At 40.6% G+C, this 24,307-nt stretch overlaps 1 protein-coding gene across 3 annotated transcripts in view; it reads right to left on the bottom strand.

Annotated features, from left to right (window-relative positions):
• Positions 1–24,307, bottom strand: part of dpp6b (dipeptidyl-peptidase 6b) — a 100,400-nt gene that overhangs the window by 29,237 nt on the left and 46,856 nt on the right. The window contains exon 1 of one of the 3 annotated variants that reach the window (XM_026998352.2): positions 22,267–22,467. The exons of the other annotated variants lie outside the window; for them this stretch is intronic. Coding sequence (XP_026854153.2) covers positions 22,267–22,437 — 171 coding nt within the window. The 5' untranslated portion in view covers positions 22,438–22,467. Of the gene's footprint in view, positions 1–22,266; positions 22,468–24,307 lie in introns of those variants that run through there. 3 annotated transcript variants of the gene reach the window in all.

The following is a 24,307-nucleotide window of genomic DNA, read 5'->3' as shown; positions in this document are numbered from 1 at the left end:
AGCCGATAATGTTTACTATGCCAACAGGGCAGGGGGAGAAACGCACCGGAATGAGCCTGCAGCCTCCGGATATGCTTTACACAAACCTATGCAGTACGGTGAAACGTGAATAATGTAGTCTTGGCTACTGAACAGTTCACCTGTGTGCACCCAAACACCCAGCAAACAGAAGCAGCCCAAACGCAACCACGTGGCGCTGCTGGAGGTTTGTCTAAGCCATGTCCGGAGGCTGCAGGCTCATTCCGGTGAGATTCGCTCCCTGCCCTGTGTCCTTGGGTGCGTGCGCCCGTCCAAATGCAGCCCGGCTTCCAACAAAGCACAGGCGCTCGGCTCCAACCAGCTCCACCCCCCCCCCCCAGCCAGGGAGCACGATGTCACTTCCTCGGTTCCAAATCCAGAATCTGGCTCTGACAGTTGGCTAAGCTGCAGCCTCTGTGTCACCCCGACCTCAGATGATGTGTGGCTGCAAATGCCTCTCGGGGGTTGCGGGAGAGACAGTGACAGGTGGCGAGACTGCAGCCACAGTGGGAAGCACAGGGAGCAAAGCAACGCTTCTGATTGGATGCCATGGGGAACTCTGGCCAAGCAGACCTCAAGCTACAAGGCTAGCAATGGGCTTCAATCTGCAAGATGTTATTTTCCAGACATCTTCCAAAGTATTATCTAAGTTTTTATCATTTGCCATAATTTTTGACCACAGTAAAACAAAGTAACATTTTTCATTTGAAAATACTTTTTTAAACTCTTCTCAGTATAACTTAAATCCTTGTGATACAGAATGTTTTCCTTAATGTGATGGTCTGATAAGTAATAAGTAAGAAATTTTATGGTAGTGCTCTAAAAAAAAAAAAAGTATCTTCATGGTATACTCAGTGTGTTAAACCCCAATATGAAACAGTAGAAAAGAGAAGGTTATGTGTATCACAGGCAGGATGGTGCTTGGTCAGTAACATCCTACATATTTAACCACCAATATCCAGCTGCTTGGAAATGCCAAGGACTCCTCAGAGAGAGAGAGAGCAGAAGAGACTGAAAGAAAAAGATGGTTTTAAGAACAACCTGTTGCAGAAACTACCTTCCAGAGGGGGAAAAAACAACTTTTCAGTTATTAGTTTTAAGGTTTTAAAGTGATGGGATGTATTCAGAGCTTTTAATACATACTTAATTCTAATGATTCAAACTTTAACTGCAAAAGAAAATCTGTGAAAATGCTTTCAGCAGCCCAATAGACAAACGGAGTGTTTGGCTCAGCAAGTCTTGTGTCTGGAAGTACCTGCCACCACTCATAGTATGCCTGATGCTCTAACAATGTATAACAATGTCCTTTCCCTCCAAATAAAAGCATGTTTGAAAAGATGCCAATTGAAGGCATGCTCAGATCCAAAGATTAATTTACAATAATTATCCCATTGAAGCTTTAGAGGCTTGTTAGCAGCCTAATTTTTTATCATCATTAATTTTCATTTTTATATTTAGGAAGGACCAACAGAAAATGGAGAAATGCTTTAGAGCTGTGTGATTGCTGAGTCCAGACCTAACGCTGATTAATGCAGCCTTTGGCAGTTAGCGAGAGATCACAATACTCTGTAGGAGCTGACTCCTGACACAATAAACATGACATCATCAGCCATGAGGAGACTTCACACACTAGCAATATGACTGGTTAGAGAAGGAACTGAGAGGAAAATCTCCGGCAAAGCTCCCAGCTCGATCAAGGATGCAGCCATCAATTAATCATGACGCAAAAACCAAACTCGCTGAGGCAATAGCGTTGCCGTGGCAACGCCACCCTTGTTGACCTGAGCTAGCACGCTTCATCCCACCTCCTGTAAATACACTCACATCTAAGAGGATAGCCCCGCGGGAGAAACACAGACATCCAGGCTTCAGGTTCGAGATCGGCTACATTTTTCGAACGGGCCGTGATTAAATCAGAAGCAATAATGGCTGAAGGTGATTAATTGAGAGGAAAAGGCATGCTATTCTATTTTAAGCACACATAAGATGGAAAATTGAAATCAAGACATTGTAGTGTTTTTCCTGCTAATCAATGTGCACAATCATACATTTATTACATACAATTATACATTACACGTAACGGTGAGCGGTAAGGAGGCGGACGCATGTGCGGAGAAGAGCGAGATTTATTTGGGGCAAATCCAGAGTCGCAGTCGTTATAGCAGTCCAGGCTCAGAACCAACACGGAGAATACGGGGATACATTACAAACAAAGTAAAACACTCGAAGGCAAACAGGGGAAGCGGGCTATAACAGAGGATAGGATAACAAAACAGGCTAACATAAACGAAGGTTTTGAAACAAAAACGGGCTTTCAGACTTCCACCAACCACACAAACGCAAGCATTCAAATAAACAATGAACAGCCAAGACACAGGCCACACGACAGGGTTTAAATACATGAACTTAACAAGACTAGAAACGACGGACAGGTGTGGAAAATCAGACGAGGGGCGGAGAAAACGAAACTACGCAATGGAACTAAAATACGGAAATATACGGGGAAAACATGGAACACGGAAGATGGGAAAACATGGAACACGGAAGATGGAAAAACAAGGAACACGGAAGCCTAGAAGGGCAAAACGCGTTAATGATATACACAAAAGGTTTGTATGGACATGATGATTCATTGTCTTAGGTGAAGCAAAGAACCAAAAAATTGATAAATAATGAGTATAAAAGATGCGGCTGTTGTCCGTATTCAGTAAATTGCACATATGTAGACATGCCTGTTAAAACTAGATAGAGGTGTAGACTCAACTCTCAGTAAAGGAAAGATCCTGCCATGATTTTTTATCACCCGATTAATTTCAGAGTTTAATACTACCTGCTAACTTGATCCAATTAGTGAGGCTATGCAGCTGGAGAAAACAGCTGGAGAGGGTGGTAACACTCTGAACTTGAACTACACATCTCTGAAACTAGGTCAGTGAAGTTAGTGAAAGAAACTTTCATGTCACTCTAAGAGTGACTGAAGTGGATTTTGTGAAACAATCAACATTTACCTATGGGTTATGGAATACATTTCCAATGCTCTACCAGAATGCATCAGGCTGTACTGTTTACAGTCCCTGTATCCTTTTCTCTGTATTACACAAAGACCTGATGCAAGCATCCAAACTTTGCTTAATTTTTCAATTACACCATATAAATACTATAACCTTTATTGTCTGAATAATAGATGAATGTCTGATCTAATGAGAAAACATATAAGCACCATTATTTTTAAAGGACTCTATTTGATCTAACACATCTAAACCTGCTTCTATTCAACTCAACATCACTTATGACAAAGAATAGGACCCTACAAACTAAGATAAATGATCTCTGGTCTTATTCTTTCCCACATTAACTTCAACCACAGTATAGTGTGAAGGCCAGCCATTGTGGATTAAGGACTCTGGGTGGACTTTCGAAAGAAAACAGCATGCAGTCTTACTGTAGAGCCAGTGTCAAATCTCGTGATTAGTTCATGTCAGTCTGGCCTCAGTGTTTTCGTTGCTCTGCACCTGTTCAAAGACTTTGGCTCAGAACCTGAACAGGTTTCAAGAATTTGCAAATATTTTAACTCCTGCTGTTTACTGCAATGATGGAGAGAGAGAGAGAGAGAGAGAGAGAGAGAGAGAGAGAGAGAGAGAGAGCGCGAGCGAGAAAGAGATGCAGCTATTTGCAGTGGTTTCGGTCTGAGACGGTCATGTAACACCTCGCCATCTGTAGCTTCTGCTTGTTTCTTTCTTTTGGAGGGCTTTGGTGCGGTTCCCCACCCAGTTACAGATCACTGCTCACCATGATGGATCATCTGCTAGGTTTCTCAGAGCAAGCAAGCAATACAGAGATGCACAGTTGCTGATATACAAGATTTATGACACCATGGGTAAGTTTTGGAAACCAACACAGGATTTATCTAACTCTTTGGAAGCTCAACACCTGAAAGAAAGAAAGGTACTTTTTTGAGAAGAATGACATTAATATTAGTCTATTATTTATTTATATGATGTGTATAAATAATTCACGCTTATGTTATATTTCAGTGAATTATCGCCTTTCATTTTTGGCACTCTGTGCCTCAAGCGAGTATGTCAGAACACACTGACTTCATCTCTCATGAATACTGCCTGCCATTTTCTTTTGGCTCGGTTCCCAACACTTAACCTCCATTTTTACAAAACACCAAAAGCTCCCAGTTTCACTTATATAAAGCTCAAGTGAAGGTTTACTGTGCTAGCACAGAGCTGGAAGGCTGCAGGTGCATTGAGTGAAAATGAAAGATAAGATCTTGTTTCGATGCCCGTTTGTCAATGGGACCAACGCGGTCAAAGCCAAAAGATAATGCGATGTTAGCCACGTTCACGGGCATACGTGACAAAAACAAGCAAAAGCAACTACTGGAAAATGGGAACACAGTTCCAGATGTATTTTCTTTAAGAAACAGATGCTTTTGAAGCCGTAAGTTGAAAACCTATGACGAACACGGAAAACAACAATGACAACGACGACGTAAAACAAACAATTTCAAAATAAAGCTACGCGAATAGTCCTTTGCTGTGGTGGTCTTGGCGTGCGGTTATTGTTGGGATCCTTCCCCATACAATGCTGGTACTTGTCTAAATGAAGTGTGGATTTGATATAGCGACTCGACTTATCTCAGTGCTGCTGTTGATTTGCTAGATGTTTCAATCTGATTGGACCACTTGCTCTCATCTAAACAGAAGGAACCAGTGGGGTGTAACTGAACACAAGGGAAGGGAATTATGCGATATATATATATATATATATATGGCTAGATAGATAGAGAGAGAGAGAGAGAGAGACAGAAAGAGAGAGACAGAGAGTGGTTGGTAAAATCTCTTTTCCTCACACTTGGGCCTTCTACCAGAGGGTGCAGTGCAGTATTTTTGCTGTTCCTAGGATTGTGTTCACCAACCCAAGTGGCCCTATCACCACTGGGACAACCTTGGTGTTAACATTTCACATTCTCTCGGTCTTCCTTCAGTCCCTGGTCGGACATAAAGGAAAGTGTGAGTGCGGTGTAAGCATGGACTTGTGTGATTGAAAGGAGAAAAGCCATTAAGATATAATACAGCATTAATATAGCATCGTCCTTGTGTAGTGGTGTCTAACGTTCATAACACAACATGGTATCAGAAGTGTCCGCTTAAGCTGCACCAGTATCATCTGCGGGATGTTCCACGGGACACTGGAGACTGAAATGTAGTTTTGCCCTCGAGTGTGGCACTCGATTTCAAGTTCAGGAATAGAACGCTCCGGCAGAGGTCAAAATGAATCGGTTTCCCCTTCTGGCGAAATTTAACTTTAGAGCAGACGAGCGGCCGAACTGGATAAAGTGGTTTGGGAGGTTAGGCTGGCACTTCACGCGGAGGAGAGTCAAGTTATCTGACATCACTATGGCTCACGGCGGAAAAGTCTAATGAGTACAGCATTGTGAAAGCTGGACAGTGTTGGCAGCTCCACCACAGCTCGCTACCGTCTTTCAGAGAATGGTAGATACGGCGTGCTACATAGCGCAATAATTGCCAACCGACTCGTTGTAGGTTTACGGGATCAAAGGTTATCAGAGCAGTTACAGTTGGACCCCAGAACTGACACTAGAGAGAGCAGTCAGAAGAATTCGGCAGTGGAAACGTTAAAAAAACACAGGATATGCTGAAAGATAATTTTACAGGCGACTATATTTGGGGGACGGCAAGATCATGTTAGGGGGAGTTCGTGTAGGATGTTAATGAAGAAGATGGAGTGTAAAGCTAAAAATTCAAAAAAAATAATTTTACTTCTAAAAAAGAGAAATGAAGAGATGTCACCTCAGCTTGCAGAAAAAAACAACAACAATTCAGCCATGGAGCATGCGAAAATGAAGCTCACGCCTGCAACCACTGCAAGAGAAAAGGATACTACACTAAAGTGTGCAAGAATAGGTCTGTAGCAGAGGTGAATACTGACGGGAGACATTTCTTAGGCTCTCTTTGCAGCGATGACTCACAGCGCACCTTGGCTGTGGAAACTAAAATTAGAAAACACACAAGTAGAATTTGAAATTGACACAGGAGCAGACATAACAGCATTGTCATCCAACTTGCGCAAATGAGGTCAATTAAGCAAACTTGAGATGACCTCAAGAAGTCCCTCAAGGCCTTGTAAAGGATCTGTTACATATCACAATCAAGTTCGAGCTACCTTAAGTAAGGGAAGCACTCTGTGCTCTGAAAAATACTACTACCAGCTGTAGAACACACTGGGCCAACTTGAGGGGCTGCAAGTGTTTTCTAAACTAGACACAAATTCTGGAGTCTGGCAAATTTCTCTTACTAAGAAGTCTACCCTTCTCATTACATGTGTGACGCCTTTCAGGAGATTTTGCTTCAACCGACTGTGCTTTGGCTCTTCATCAGCACCATAACAGATTCAAACAAGAATGTCACAGATTCTGAAGGGCCTCGATGGAGTGCTGTTGTGAAATAATCAGAATATGATTTTTTTCTACTTTTATATTACATACATACTATGCATGTATGTGAGCACGACCAGCCTTGGGCACAGAGAATGTGGGTAGTGTGTGTGTGTGTGTGTGTGAGTACAAGCAGAGTGTGCTGAGCTGTGCGCTTTGCTATAAGAGAGAAATGTGGTAATGTTAACAAGAGAGGAAAGTGTAGACATTACTGAGGTCAGTATGACTCTATACATGAATCCTATCTACTGTAGGCAGCTGACCAACTGGCAGCCAATGGGGAGAAACTGCGCAATATAGAATTTGATCAACCCAAACAGACGAAGTTGGAAGGTGCCCCCTCTGCAGAACGTTTTGGATATTTGAAGATTAACACAAACAATTAAATGCCAGCTTTGCTCTCAAGACTGAACTGCTCCTTGTTGCAGAGAATGAGTTCTTTGAAATAAAGTTTAATTATTTATTTTTTAAATCACAAAAATACTTATGTTGTGTTGTTCACTTGTCCTGAACCTAAATTGGCAAAGAGAAAAATCTTTCCATGACACTGTGCCAGATGTATGAAGTTTCTGGAGTCAGTGTTGATACAGCTAAAATAAGAGCAGTGTCAGCAATGTAGGCACCTAGAGATAACAGTAAGGTTAGGTGCTCTCTAGCTATGGCGAATCATTTAGGGAAATTCCTGGCTCACATAGCAGAGCACGAGTCCTCTCCGAGATCTCCTTGGGATGTTCTCAGCATTAAGCATCTGATACCGTGAAGAAACAGCTGATCATGCTTCCTGGACTGGCACTGTATAACCGCAGAGCAGAAACAGTTTGAGCAGAAACACTCAGCTGATACAGTTTCATATGCGCTTGGTGCGGTCCTTCTTCAAGGGCAGGAACACCAGCAGCTCAAACCAGTGGTATATGCTCCTAGAATAATATTCTGTTCTGGGAAATTTCCAGCTTTCCCATATTCCTTCTTTTGGGTGTTTTCATCACTTGGGACTGCCACATCTATTGCCCTTCCTATTATCTGTATCTTGTCTACTATCACACTGATTTGCCACTATTTATTTATTTATTTATATGCATGTATGTATGTGTAATTTTGTAGAATGAATATATATATATATATATATATATATATATATATATATATATATATATATATATATATATATATATATAATATATATGTGTGTGTGTGTGTGTGTGTGTGTGTGTGTGTGTACGTATATTATACATTTGAAGATGATTACAATAAGTAACTGCAATGTATTGGGTTTAAAAGAGTTGTAAAAATTGCAGTGTAACAGGCGCTATACAAGGTTTCCAGAGAACCAGAACAGGTTGGACAGAGCTCCTTCATCATCTGTGCAAGCAAAGTGCTTCTGAAGCTCTCTGAGATGAAACCAATTTGAACTGGATAAACCAGACTCCCATCTCTATGTATAAAGTATCGTTAGTTCCCCAAGGCTCTTTCACCCATACCTGTCCATGCACTGCACTCCATGGAGTGTCTGAGTGTGGAATGCAAATGAATGTAATCCCAAAAGGCAAGGCACCGGTGCACGTGGCATGCGCACTGGGCATGCCAGCCAAAAAACAAGCCTGTGCTCCAGAAGCATTTCAAATGTGTGCTGTGCTAAAGGTGGCCCCTAAACTGATTATATTATGCATTGTGAAACATATTCAGCAAAAGCCACTAAGGAGCCATGCCGGGGAAGCAAATTCTACAGTTTTATTGAAATCAGCCTCGGTTTCCCTGGGACTCCAGGATGCCCTTCAATGCCTTGGAAGTAAAAGTGTTTTCTGGAATGCTATTATACCATAATATCATCACTCCAACTGTGACCGGCTATTAGGCCTTCATAGCTACTATTTTTTTTCCACATTTTCATGCAAATTTCATACAATTTAGAATATGTTCAAAGATGATCATATGTTGTATGTAGTCAGCTAGAATGCATGCTATTTAGACTTGGAGTCAACCATTTAGTCTTGTAGCAATTTGCCTGTTTTGGGCAGTGTTGAACTGCAGTTTAATTAGAACAGAATAAGCAGCAGTGATCAGCTCAAACATGTCTGCAGTTAAGACCAATTTAGGAACATCTACATGTGTCTCTGCATCGTTATGCAGAATGTGGCATTACGGGTATGCGTAGTGCACAGAGGCTCGCTGAGGGGTTGACGCATACATCACCAACATCCCAACTACATGTCATGTGTATTTGTGGAGCTGTATGTCAACAAAACTCTGATTGGCTATCCGATAGCACTGGTGGCAGGTTATGAGAGCCAAAGATTCACACTAGAGATCGTGCAAAAACAAAATGAAGCAGTTTGAAGAGTTATGGGGTTACAAACAAGTTTCTATTTATATCCAATGTAAAAATCTAAACTTTTCTTTACTGTAGAGAGTTTCTTCTTTGTTATTCATTTTTCTTACTTGGATGCTGCTTCAAATACATATGTTGACATTATGTTCAAGTATGTTGGCTAACACCCATGTGAACGCCTGTGTTTGGAACCCACATATGTTCACAGATACTCAGGTATAGATGTACAATTCAACCTTTAACAGCATAAAGAAGCAGCTTCTTGAAGTTAAAGTGAGGGCTTTGTAGTGTACTAATTCACTAACTGGATTTACTTAACATTCTACAACCCACAACCACTCCACCCACATAGACACTTTGCCTCATATCACCAACAGAAAAAAAAGCTTTCAGTCCTCTCAGAGTTTTGAGCTTTGAAAAGGTATCATCCATCTAGTTTCTTCATCTTTTTTTTTGACAGAAATAAAACTCTGAACACGAGGGCTTTTTATTTGCCTGTTTTGTTCTAGGATTCCAGGGCAACAGGACAAGGTAATGCACGTTGGAATTCACAATTTACCACTAGGCATGAAGGACAAAAACCATGCACATGCACCAGTGAATACTGTTCCATGACAAAGGTTGCTTGTGTATGCACCACCTTGATAATAAAAGCTGTACATCCATGCACCAGCGCATACCGCTCCATAACAAAAGCTGCACATCCACGCACCAGCGCATACCGCTCCATAACAAAAGCTGCACATCCACGCACCAGCGCATACCGCTCCATAACAAAAGCTGCACATCCATGCACCAGCGCATACCGCTCCATAACAAAAGCTGCACATCCACGCACCAGCGCATACCGCTCCATAACAAAAGCTGCACATCCATGCACCAGCGCATACCGCTCCATAACAAAAGCTGCACATCCATGCACCAGCAAATACCGCTCCATAACAAAAACTGCATGGCACACCTCACACACATGCAGCTTTTGTGTTAGAACAAGATGTGGTGGTGCACATGCATGCAGCTTGTTACCGAGCAATATGTGCATGCATGTGCGCTAGCACAAGTTGCTCAAAAGCTGCATTACAACGTGAATACCTCAACACTGCCACTTTTCTCTCATTCAGCAACACAGGGATCAGCAGTAAAGTAAACAGTGAAGTTCCCAAAAAGAAATAGCGAGCTCGAATGTCTCCCAGATAACCCAGATTTCTCAAGTCTAAGGCAAGAGCTAACATTCGTCTCAGCAAACTCATTTCTGCCTCTGCGCGAGATTACCTGTGGGGTTTAACAAGTTCAGAGGAAAAGCAAAAGGAAGCCTTTAAGCTTAGGTTTTCTATATGGAAGGACCATAAGAATCATATATCTCATTTTCCTTTGCAAAGGGCTAAGATCTTTTTACTGTCTCTTGAAGAATGTGGATTACCATAAGCATATAAAGACCCCAGCACACTGACTCAGCACTGCACAATAGACAGGAGCATACTAGTACAGGTAGCTGATGAACAGGATTCAGTTCCCCCTGTTGGTTAAATCTTATTCCTAAGACTCTGGAAAAACAGGTCATCACTCGGAGATGCACGATAGGTACTACTCTTCCTCATCAAGAGGCTTTGGATTTTCTTGAATAGTTTTATCAGGGTAAGGGAAGTATCTCCTCATGCTACTGTGAAGAGGTCTCTTTTTGATTTGCTTGCCACCGTTTCTATGGGAACCAGAAGTCATGGCAATAGGCAGGAAACAAAAAGAGGGTAGATGTGGGAGGTGAGCTTTATTATCACTTTGGGGTCGATGATGGCCTGCAATCAGTGATTTTGGCCGACTCTGGAATTGTGTAAATTCCAGTTATTTCCAGTGCACTGCTGGCTGTACAAGTGCACAGCTTGAGACTGGAAGCATGCTACTTTTTCCCCTTTGTGTTGCTAGAGCACAGTCTCACTGACTCCAAGTTGTGCCCTTTTTGTAGCAGGTAGATGGCATTGCTTGATATTCTATCTGGTCCTGAAAAGGGTCACCCATCCTACCAGGCAAGCTGAAAAGCATTGCAATGGTTCTATTATGAATTTGGTTTTAAAAGCACAATATAATCGTTGATATTTTGATATTTTTCCCATGCCTTCCCTTAATAACTAATCAATGTTTCCTGCTAGATTAAGAATGCATGCCAGTGGGGTATCAGGTTCAGGGATGTGGAACCAGGCATCTGCTGAATCCTATCTGAATGTGCCAGCATCCTTTCAAAAGCCATGCTGTGCAGGCACTACAGACCACAAAAGAGGCAATTAGCTCACTTAAAAAAGTATTCAAAAGATTATGGGTCTGGATGTCCTCTGAATCAGATAACCCAGCAGTGCATGCTACATAGTGAGAGGTCAGGCTGAACACTTCAAATCTAAACCTCCCTGAAAGGAGAAGCCACGCAGTGTGAAGCTGGATCCAGTCAAGTGGGTGCAGAGAGCTCTGATGGTCTCTTATTATGACATAAAACAAGACGGTTCAGATGGTCTGAGATTAGGAGAAACATTTTCTAGTGGTGAAGCTCACAGTAGGATGCCACTGAAGGCACAAGCCATATAATGCTCTGGGAAACAACTTGGTATTACATACTGAGAGGTGTATTATACACTCTTACGTAGCGTGAGTGACACTAAAAGAATCTGCACTGAAAGTCCATTTGCAATAGAAGTGCTTAAGCCCTAACTCCCAATAACCAAAAGTATCTTTTCCTGAATTATAGAATATGGGTCGCACTCTTACAGGCTTGTTAGCAATCCCAGTTAGTGTGTGAACTTCTCGCTCTGCCTCTCTAGTTTCTCGTTTGACTGATCTTGGGTTACAGGCCCATATTACTAACAGTAAATTGATATTTGACTTTGTGTCACCAGGGTCATTGTTTTGATATCGTTCTTAGCCAGTGCAGGAGGTGCTTGGTCTTAGGTTACAAGAAAAGTGAACCCCTACAGAAGCAAGCCATCCTCTGCTGTGTGCCAAAGTAGCCGTGACCATTACAATGCTCAGAAGAAAAAAATGCCAGACAAGCTAATGAAAAAAGCCGTTTCCTTTACCTTGCTTTTCTTAATAAATTCTCAGTCTAACATCTGATGAAAATGAAATGAGATCTGTCAATTCAACAGGTCAAAAATGTATATTAATATGCTAAAGCTTTTGGGCCATAATTGAAAGTTTATTGATTTTTATCAGCAACCTTTGCTGCAGCTAATTGCTTTGTTTGACAGAGTGCATAAATTGATATGCTTGCAGTAGCAAATGCTTTTTTCATGGGTTTTTCTCTGTCTTTTCAGACTGTGACAAATTTGATTGCACTGCTATGAAGATTCCTAGCCTTGAAAGCACAGTATTTGAATGCATTACCTCTTTTTGAAAAACTGATCTTCTGCTAAGGAGATTTTTTTTTTTTTTTTTTTTTTTTTTTGAGGTTTTATAATGGTATTATAAGTATTAAATGAGAACACTTATTTTAAATGACACATTATAAAGGCCACACAGCTCATCATCATTTTCTGACCCTGGCTGCTACCATTCTTTTGCACTTGCACTGAAACTCTTCCTCCTTGGATACAGTTTCTATCTCGAGATGTATCCATCATGGAAACCTTGGAAAATAGAAATGACTGAAACAAGCTTTTAAAATCAAGACAAAGATAAAGCCACATGTTGGTTCTCCTAGATCTGACTTATGACTCACCTCACCATCTTCCACCAGCTTTCTGGACTTCACCAAACTATAGAAGAGAATTCTCACACCATATTCCTTAAGGGATGAAGAGCAGGATCTGGACTCGCAACTGATTCCACCTGCTCAGATAACCATTGCAAATGTAGCATTCACAAACAAGACTCAGAATTACTTAAAGATGACTTTAATCACCTGATGCATGTTCTCCACTTCTTACACGCCCATCTTGAAGCCTACCTACACTGGCACTGGGAACTGATTACTTTAGCTGACTGTTGTCATTGAACAATTGGCTCACCTTGATTTCAAGATCTTCTAGGAATGTGGTGAACTGTTTAAAACCTTCATACCAACTTCACTGGTGCCTGACTGTTGATAGGAAATCTGCTTTATGATATCGCATTTTCACTTATAACCCACACAAACAACATTGTTTACTGAAAGAGGCCGCAGTCATCAATCAGATTGATGGTTGCACTCTGACAACAAAAAAACTGATGAGATTAACGAACTTCTCAATTTCTGTTCATAAAAGAGAAACACAAAACAAAAAAACTACCAGTATCTCTTCTTTCCATTCTCATAGATTCTTCAGCATACTGCCGATAAACAGTTATCTCCGTTCCTCATCTAGAACCAGCTGCAGGACCTTAATCAGTCTGGCTGAAAACTGGTGCACTCTGTTTCACGGTTGGTGTTTTGGTAAGCACACAAGATACCCAAATATATTTGCACAAGCATGAAAAACGTGAATTTTTCATGTCACCTTTAAATAACAAATATCTGCATGCATGAATGAATGAAAAAGAATGAATGGATAGCAGTTATTAAATCTTTATGAATTATCCTACTTTTGTTCCAAAAGTGGCCTGCAAATATTAAAATAACAATAAAAAAATTTCAGCAATTTAGCCTTAAATAAAACAATTACAGTGTATTTTTGCATTATAGGCTATTACTCTGCAATTCTACTTTTGCTAGCATTATCTTTTTGTGAAAATGTTTTCCTCTTACATTGCTAAGTGTGTTCTTGCATACAGTAGTCTTAGAAAATAATGTGTTTTGACATAAATGTAGTTTACCACAGTGAACATATACCTCTCCTCCACTGCATTTATAGAGAAATACCCTGATAGCGAAATCATTCTGGCCCACAACTATTCCACATTCCCCATTTTCATCTGGTCTACTTGCCACATGGATGGATGGTCCACTCCCGGTTGCCAGATGAGGGTCACATACACAACAGATTAGGTGTGTATCTGTCAGAAAAAACGTGTCAGCTAAAAGTGAAATGCTTTGTAATGTGTAATCTATATTAGTACTTAAGTATTTGGGGCACATTTGACTTGTATGCAGTTTGCCTTCCTGAGCAATATCTCTGTCAGAAGTGGCTCAGATATATTTTGGGACATGAAGGCCATGAATTTTTAATATGTGGGCCACTTGTGGCTCAGGTACAGTTTGCTAGTGTCTAAAGCAAGAGACTGGCCAAGGTCTGACCCACATCCTCCATTTCCATCCAGCCCATTTGCTGCATGGGGTGCACTTGGGTATGATATGTATAAGACACAGATATGACAAGCTGGAAACCTTCCTACATGGCAGTCTAATGTCTTGGATATGTGCAGCAACAGATGGCATAGCCACAAAAGATGGTTCTAATAAGTTTAACTTAGTAATGTTTAAGCACAACAGTGACTCCAAATCTCAGAAGAAAAAAAAACAAAACAGCACCCACTGCATTAAACGCTGCTGTACTCAATCTAAGGTCATTAACTAATATGTCGTTTATAGCTGGATAGATAATTGAAAACCATGAACAAGACTTTATTTTCTTAAGTAAAACCTCAATGGAGACTTGAATATTGATCTTTATAAAACTTCAGGTCCTGTTACTAATGATATTACAATTAGACTGAATTCCTTTGCCTTGACACAGCAAGCTCCAGGCTCTATACATAAACATGACCATACCTTAGACCTGATTATATCCTATATTTTACATATCAAGGTGACTAATATTTTGGATGGTGGAACTTCCAGTCACTACTGTGTCTTCTTGGGTTGTCTGTGGTTTTCTGTAGCAATACTGATAAGTAGTCATAAGCATCCACTATTTTACTGACAATTCTAGGCCAACTTTCACAAACGTCTTTACTTGTCTTCATCCTCTCACCAAATCCCCCTATGACTGCCTACTTGGAGACTTAATGAATGCATTAATACTATATCCCCTCTGAAATCCAAGTCTGTGTCTAGACATTTTAAAGCCCCATGGATATACATATGCATCACTTTAAAATTTGAAAGAGATTGCAGGAAAGCAAAATGAAAATGAAGGCACACTAAGCTCATAATCCACTTTGATATTTACAAAAATCAACAGAAACTGCTCAACAACCAAACTAAACTAGCTAGTAAGTCTACTTTTCAAGCCATAAAGACAACTATAAATCCTTCTTGATTAACCACTCACCTCATGTCCCATCAGCACACTTAAATGAAAGCTTATGTAATTTATTCCAGTTTGGCTTCCAGGCTCATCAAAGGACAGAAAAGGCTATTTAAAGTTAATGTTAATGTTAATGATCCTACAGTAACTCAAGATGCAGGTAACTTACCTATACAGGTTCTTTAAGATCTTAATGCCACTAAATACTTTTCACCATAGAATACTTCATTGTCTACAAAATGGGGTTGGCCAATTAAATTATTTTCAAACCAGTATGAGTGGCTGTGAATATAATATTGTAGTTGGAACTTTCATCCAAGTGTCATGTAGAGTGCCTCAAGGTTCAATCTATTTAAAATACATGCTCCCATGTCATGACAATTAAATGATTTGCTCAGTGTTTAAGGTACTTGACCTGTAATCAGAAGGTTGCTGGTTCAAGCCCCACCACTGCCAAGTTGGGCCCCTGAGCAAGACCCTTAACCCTCAAATGTTCAAGTTTTATTCAGTCATAATTGTAAGTCGCTTTGGATAAAACTGTCAGCTAAATGCCAAAAATGTAAATGTAATCATGTTTCTGCAGGTAAGACAAAGCCAAATTCCTTGTTATTGGGAACAACAAACTAAGAAATGTTGCACATAGAGCGCCTATCTGTGAAGTCTAAAACTTGTGCCATAAACCTGAGTGTGACTTTCAACAGCAACTGTCAAGTGCCAACTGGCACCCAGCCTAGCATGAGGCAGTGTGTGCTCACACACTGGCACGAGCAGTCCCCCCAGCAGCTCTGTCATGACTCTGACTCGCAACGCATCCTCTCTGTCATGTCACACACGTCATCGCTGCCCTTCTCCTGAATACTGACTACATACACCTGCTGCCAATCTAATCAACGCCATATAAACCCACAGGTTCCCACCACCATGTGCGTTAGCTGGTTCTTCAGACTAATGCAACGCCTGCTTCCTACCTGCCATTGTCTCCCGTTTGTTAGTCTCTGTGATTTACGTTCTTTTCTTGTTAAAGCGCTTTTGTTGTTCTAGTTTGATGTTTTAGCTCTTCAATAAATATGTGTCACAACATGTCACAGTGACCTTAACTTTAAGAAGTAATGTTTGTAAACAGCATTCTATCGCTTTAGAAATATAGCTAAGGTCTGTGACATTTCCTCAACAGCTGATAGTGGAACATAAAAAACTCATCTGGACTTCAGTAAGGCTCTTCTTTTTGGCCTGCTAAAGAACTCCATCTCTAGCTTGCAGAGAGTGCAAAATAAGGCATTGAGAATTTTCCTACGCATGAGTGTGCCGGAGCATATTTGGGTTGTCCTCAGACAGCTGCACTGGCTACCTGTGTCTTTCAGAAATGATTTTAAGATACTCTTTATAACCTTTAAATGCCTTCTTGAAGGAATCAGTGAATCACTGATTATTAGATTATTAGGTGTCGTCCCAGAAGAGCTCTTTACCTAACAGGCTAGCACACCTGCTACCTGTCTAAAGAGAATGGCTATTCTATGCATAGCTGAGGGATATATATCCATCTAAGGAAGGTTATGACTTGTCTATGAAGATTAAGACTGCTGTACTTTATTTTCTAATATTTATCTTCTTTTGTTTTTGCTTCATCTATCTTAATTTATTGAATTTCATTTTATCGTATCCTTTTGTAAAAAACTCTGTAGACCTTGTTTGAAAAAAAGTGCTTTTTATTACATTATGATAGTACAGTATCATCAAGCATGAGTGACTAACTTCTACACCGTGGTGTTTAAATTGGCTGTCTATGAATGTCACATTGTACCTTAACCGTACCTGACCTAGCCATAGGCATTATATGGTCAAACTGAAGTTTCACCAACAATTATGGCAAAACACACGAAACTCTGAAGTAAAGCCTTCCTGAAAACTTTGCTCAGTGAGCCATAAAGGAAACTGCAGGGGGTGTGAGAGATCACAGGAGCTCAACTACAAAGCCCAGAATGAGCAAACCTTGGAACAATATGATGAGAGGTAAGCCTGAATGAGAATCCACTCACTCATCAGTTCTACCCCACAGCAAACAACAGCTTCTTAAGAGCATCCCAGAGGGTGGAGATTAAAGCTTTTGCAGTGGTCAGGGCTGCTGCCACTTCAAACACCTTCAGCAAAAAACGTAGGGAGATGGAAGGACAAAGATGGAGAGTGAAAGATTGAGGGACAGCAGAGGAGTCGGTGGTACTACACATAAACAGGCACAGGCCTGTGTGTGCTGGATTAGGGTTGGGACCAAATGCTGTAGGGTGGTAGATCTCCAGGACCAGAACTAAGCATCCTTGTTCTAGGACCTAATTCAAAATATGGCTCTGCTCAGGGTTATTTCTTCTGCACCATGTGGGATTTTGTAGCTGTTAGCCATTGGTTTGGGGTGTAAGGCAATTTACCACTCTGTCTTAGCATATCGAATTAAGTAAATATTCTAAAATTTAAAATATTATAATCGACTGTGTTGTGTGTCGCTCTATTGGAACAGTAATAGTAAACCATTCAGTAGAAAATAACATTTTTGTGCTTTCATAAATAGCATCCTTACCCCTCAACGAATAGACAAAAAATGTGGTCATGTTGCTAATCTTTAAATTGATTAAATAACAGATTAAATGGCATGAGTCAGCTTTGTGTGAAGTATCTATGTGTTGTCAGCGCTGTGTGTGGTAGGCAAATCACTTTTCAGCATGCTCCGGGCAAACATGTGGATAAATGTTCCTCAGTTAACACAAGCGGCATCTCCGAAAAAAGAAAATCAATACGCTGAACTGACAGTCTTCTGACTGCGCCTTATACCGACAAGTGCTTACATTAAGGTGAACGCGTTGTATCTCACTCACAACACACTAAGCCCAACTGAAATGCTTCGGAAAAACATTTTATTCAAACAAAGCACTTAGTGCCGATTGTGTGGTGTGGGACACTTCAGCCGACTGAAATGGACTAGCTGATTGATGGACACCATGGGGGAGACCAGTAACTGAAGGGAACATTAAAGTAGACATTAAGAGAGCAATTAGTGTCTTTCACAGCATGAGGTGTAGCAAAAAAAAACAGTGAAGGCACGTCATGGTGTAATGTGACGTGGAAGCAACTTCTCATTTCCTGTTATCGAGTTCTGACGATAACAAAATAAATTTCTACAGTGAACGGCATAGAAAACCGGTGCATCAGTGATGTACTCATTACATATTAAAGGCCAGTTAACCCATGATGAGGTTAATGAAGCTCTGAAAGAAAAACAAAAAAAATAGTAGTCTATCCTTCCAGTGAATTGGGGAAAGCAGTATTGCCATAGAAACACAGCGAAAAGCAGCAGAGTTCATGTTAGAACTAAGAATTAATATTGTACTTTTGGGAGGGATGGCAATATCTGACACATTTCACACAACTATGGGCTACAGTCTTTCTGTAAAAATGAGGTTTATATCCTGTGGTGGCGGAATCCATATCCTGTCAGGATGTGATGTGCCTCTAAGGTGACTGAGTGGGAGGTGGACAAACACAACACATCCTCAGAAACTGGAGAAATGCTATGAATACAAAGAAGAACAATGCTATCTAAGAGATAAATGACATTAATTAAATAATAGTGAGGTGACAGTGTAGTAGGCAAAACTGGCTGAATAACTGGCATAAAAAATGGCAATATCACTCAACAGAACAAAAGAAGAAAAATGTGAATATCATATTAGAACAATGTAAACCTCTCAGCAGACAGGTTAGACAGGTTAGACAGACAGACAGACAGACAGACAGACAGACAGATAGACAGATAGATAGATAGATAGATAGAGGTAGGCCTGCTTGCTGTCATTTAGATAATTCTGTTATGTGTAATGCACAATATACTTTGGTTTAGTGTGAATCTCAGAAACATAATTACAGTTTTGTTATTGCACCATATAACCACATGACAAATTGAATCAAGAAAATCTAAATGTAATCACCTTCATCTCTCTCTCTCTCTCTCTTTCATAAAATTAACCTCGACAGAGAAATCTAACTTAGTGTCATAACATATGACTAAAATCAGAGTTGTTAACTAAAAGGATGTTCCCAAGTACACATGGAAACACTTTTTTTAAGCAGAAATGACCACACCATGTCAGAGAGGGTTATATATATTACCCTAAGAAGGAAGACAATACTAGATTGTTTTGAAATTATATCAATTTCATTACAGTCAATGGGTATAATTTTCTGTTTGGGACAATAAAAAAAATGTTTGATGACAGTGAACTGCCACTTGAGTCCACTTACCTGAATGGTGTTAATGTACATGGTGGACTAGACATTTATTTGATGTTTTCTATATTATATTGGAACCACATTCATGGGGGAATAATATGAGCAAAAACAAGGTTGGGAGCATGCCTAACCCCTGCCCCCAAAAAAGCCTCAACAAACAAAAATAAGTAAATAAATTATATATATATATATATATATATATATATATATATATATATATATATATATATATATATATATATATATATATATATATATAAACCTGCTGTTGAAATATATCTTGCTGCAGAAAATGCATAATAAATAATCATTTGTGACACCGCATATCCTGGGCTGCTAAAAACACCAACAATGACTCACCAGCCACCTAATTAGAATGAACACTTTGGTGGGGACCACCTTGTAGCTATACAACTGGACTCAAGAATTCAAATAATGCCATGTTTCTGCAGGTAACCCCAAATCCTGTGGTTGACTGCTGAGCTCAGGGCAGCTGTAGGCAGCATTTCTTTGTCAGGGATGAACCAATCTCAAACCAGCGCACACACAGGCGCACGTAAACGCCCCAGCAACACTGCTGTGCGTGATGAAGTTGTAGCACCTCCACGGCCCCTACCAACTAACATCAAGTGAACAGTAAGCCTGTAGTCCGAATCTGACCAGTGAAGAATGCGACAGAGGGAGGCAGAGAAATGACGACTGTCAACAGATGGGCTGCAGTCTGTTTCTGCACACTTAAATGCTATGTATAAGATAGGTGTTTCCAGGTGTCCTGTGGGTAGCAGTTCTTTCACAAATAGTGGCAACACAAGGCGCAGAGAACCGAGGAGTGTTCAGCAAGGAACTCTTGCCTCTGCACTGCGGACCTGCAACATGGTTTTTGATTTCGTGGAAGAAACCTGAACACCTCTCCCACTTGCGATAACAATATCTGCCGCTCAAGAGGTGGATGAAAGCGAGGAAAGCGGATGTCGGAGAAGGCTAGCTGTGTTCTCTAAGTGGCTGTGTGCCTCTGGAACACAGGAGGGAAAAACACAGGGAAGCGTCAAAGCTGGAGTCACAATATTGCAAGGCTCCTGAGGGCTCCTCCAAACGCCTGCTGCCGACATTTGCTGCCCTTTTCAGGACCATAAGTCGGATGTTATTATGGGAAGGTCCAGGGGCAGAAGTCTATCTATAGACAAAAAGTGCAGGCTTAAAACTCATAGACGCCATAGTGCCCTACTTAACCTATAGTGGCAGCAGCCACAAACACTCCAGAGCAGGAAAATGACAAGCACTAATAGGATCTCATCTCATAAAAGATAAGTTGGCGATATTGCTGACTGTGGTCATTGTCTTACCCGAGGAAAGAAATACACTGCAACAACTTTCTTTCGTTCGTATTCTCTACAAGCCACATATGCAGTGCAGTTCTCGCAACGCTGAGGCCTCTTGGCCACTTTTCCAGCCTTGCTGTTACTTTCAGGTGTAACTGGGGTCCAACACAGCGATGCGCATGGCAGTTTTGAGTTGGCACAGCCTTAATTGTTCACGAGAACTGTTCTATTTCATCTTGGCTTTGAACCATAAATGCACTTCCCAATTAATCCCGCCTATTAGACCGACTTTATCAGCAATAACACACCAAATATAGCCGCTTTGCTTAACCGAATCTCAAAGCTATTCCCAGACTTCTATGCTGTCCGTGCCTGTACCCTAATCACTGTCATCAAAGAGACCTACTTTGGGGCTCAAGCGTGCGACGCAGCCTCCAGAGGACGTGATAAGCAACCCCCCACCCCCCACCCCACCATAAATGTTGAGTGCTTTTCGCCATAGTTCATTAATCCCATTCAATACAACTTGCAGTTTCTGGAAGACATTCTAACATTTTAACGCTTTCGATCACTTTCAAGGGACAACTTGAGTATTTAGTAAGCTGAGGAAGGATTAAGTGTGGAGAACAGCAAAAGCGTGGCCAAGCAGAGACACGATTAATGCGTGGTACGAAATTAATCAGAAAACAACAGATGTAAGAGTTTGGGGTAATTGCTTTCAAGGACGAGATGCGAGTTGTCTTGTCTTATAAACAGGTGAAATAAAAGTAACCGTTATGTTTGCCATCTGTCCAGGTTAACACGAGGAAAATCTGGAAATATTTCAGGTGTCAACAATTGGAATGTTGGCAGGATATTCAAGATATTTGGACATAAGACTATACTCGTGTCTCCTCTCTATAATTATTCTTAACAACAGCAAGGTTTCCGCAATTCATTTAAATATGCCACAAGTTAGTGATATCTTAACGCTCTACGGATCGGTTGCAGCCTATGGTAAAATGGAAGTTGTTTTACACAGGCCATGTGTTACTAGCTTTTATTGCCAGAGGCCCTTTCATATGTCATGAAATTGCAAAGAAAAAAAATACCGAATTATATATCCAGCCATTATATAAAATGGAAGTAAATAATTGAAACATGACAGCAGTCTGCTGATAACGGAGACCACCATGCAGTGTGCTGCACTAAACTCGTGTATGTCCTCTGGTTTGCTTGCACAATATGTCCTTGCCACTGAGAATATGAATGAACTTTAGAGCTTTAACTATACATAAAATGACCAAAAAGGAATGATTTCACTATTGTTATTTTTTGCATGCAGCACACTTTTAAATGGACTGAACATGTTTCTGCGGATACCAGTTGGTTAGAACGTGATTGAGTGAAAAGTAATTGCGTCGCAAAGTTTGAACATACGGCTACTTCGTTATCCTGCGCGTCCCTAATTAATCACACTGGTAACCGACCAACGTAATTGACTATGACCGTACAGTTACTGCAGTCAAAATCACTGGAGCCTGAGCTAGCGATTAATAATACATCCGTTCTGGCAGCAGAGAAAGTCACAACGTTATTCTGAAGACAAAACATTGTTGGCAAAAGATAAAAAGGGAGAAAAAAAAAGAATTTGACCAAAATAATTTTTTTTTTTCCATTTCTTTAACATGCTGTAAAAACATGACCGTGGTATAAGATATTGCAAATCTTTACTACCTGGTCCTGCGTCTGTGCTGCTTTGGCAGGCGCGGTGGGCTCTTTAGCCGAGGTCATCGTTAAGCGGAGAGAGCCAAAATTGTAGAGACTGAGGACACGAACGAGGTGCTGCGGGACTAGCGGAAGGCTACTGCAAGTACAGAGCGTCCAGTCGCGCGTGTGTTTGTGCATGTGTGTACACGCGCGCCCGCGTGAGAGAGCGCGAGCTAGACTTTTATGGCGAGTGCTGTGACAGGCACTGCTGTTACCTCTCCGTCTCGAGCTGAAACAAACCAAAAAAGGCGCTCGGATCGCGCACGAACAGATGCTCCATAGTGCTGGGCGAGCAGCAACAAAGGTTTTAGGTGGGCGGGCAATGGTTTCCGTTCTATGGCTCAGTACACTAAAAAGGAACCTATAATTACAAGACTCGTTGGCTTTGTCTCTCAGTAGAGGTCCATACTGCATTTTATATCAATTTCGCCTCGAAAGCATCATTTAAGGCGCAAAACTGGTGTTTCAATCTCCGAACCCCTTCGTAAATCAAGCTGATTTATTTTTAGATGTTTTCAAATTAAAAAGTTTTAGATTTTTAGTGTCTCGACTTATTAAGAAACCACTACATAATCAACTGTTAATTCTGTATTGGGAAACGGTGAAACATATTTATAGCTAAAAAAAAAAGGGGGGGGGGGGTTAGGGGGGAAGATTTTTATGAATATAAATAAATCTATTTTTATAAATAAACATTTTGCATCTTAGCTGTCCTTTGTATACTTTGATGGATGACAGTCTAAATGTCTATAACAAATAAAAATAAAACACACAAATGGACTGATTGTGGAATTAAAGCTAGTGAATATGCATGTTGGAGATGGTGAACAGGTATAGTACATAAATAGTTCAGGACAGTCCATATAACCCCTAACATTAAACAGTCACACCCTGCATAGAAAGAAATAGAGCATATAGCATATAGCAGGCTGAGTCATTTGAAACTGAGCTTGATTTGTTTTCTGCTGTTATCAAAGCATTAAAAACTCTGAGGTATACAGAAATTCAACAGACTTTAAATAACGCTACTTTCAATATTGTATATGTATGGCTGTGTGCATTTGAAATTGTCAGATTTCCATTGCAAAGGAGATTTAATGATCAGCCTGCTACTGCTTCAATAAGCCAAGCATATCATTCAAATCAAATCAAATGCAAAAATACATGGCACCATGTTTGGGACATTTTTCAACCTGATACCTGATAACAACACTGAGGTCTAAAAAAAAACAGGGCGTAACTTCACCTCTAAACTTCTGTTTTTCTTCTACCATTAATCAATAATTAAAGTCAGCACATGTTGATTCCTACACTCAAACTGTTCTTACCCAGGTGTGTCCGGATCTCTCAGACTGCCAGCTCTAAATTTAGCATGTGTTCTGCCGATTCCACCCCCCCGCCCCCAGCAAGTTCCTTTTTCTGAGATGTGTCACACTGCACCTTCCTCTACTTCTTGTATGGAAGCTCATGTCTCCAGAATGGTCATATGGACATCTAAATACCTAAATCACATCTAAATACCTGGAGAGAAAGATATAACATAACAACATGAATAGCCCTTTCTATAATAAAACGATTTTTGCAACTTTTGCAAGGCTGTCAAATGACAATATAAATTCTTGAGCATAACTCTCACAGTATGCTAATATGAGGCAGGTGTGCATGTGTAATTGGACAGGCAATTTGCGATTTGTTAAAAAGATTTAGAGTTGGCCATAAAGTAACAATTACAAGGCTCGATGGTCTGTTAAATAGTACTCTATGGAGACTGTATTGATAAGCCACTGAACAGTCCAGGTCTACTGAAGACATATGGTACCCTTCATTGGAACTGGGAAATGACACCATATTAAGGTGTAATGGTTGCTGAAATGGATGGACCCCCCCCCCCACACACACACACACACACACCCCACAACACACACACACACCTTCCCCCATAGTCTAGGCAACTTTTGGATATATAAGATATAGGCTCATATTTATTTGTGCATATGATGTAATATGG

The sequence above is a fragment of the Electrophorus electricus genome, chromosome 18, assembly GCF_013358815.1.
Source record: "Electrophorus electricus isolate fEleEle1 chromosome 18, fEleEle1.pri, whole genome shotgun sequence".
NCBI lineage: Eukaryota > Metazoa > Chordata > Actinopteri > Gymnotiformes > Gymnotidae > Electrophorus > Electrophorus electricus.
This window is presented reverse-complemented; position numbering and strand designations above follow the sequence as displayed.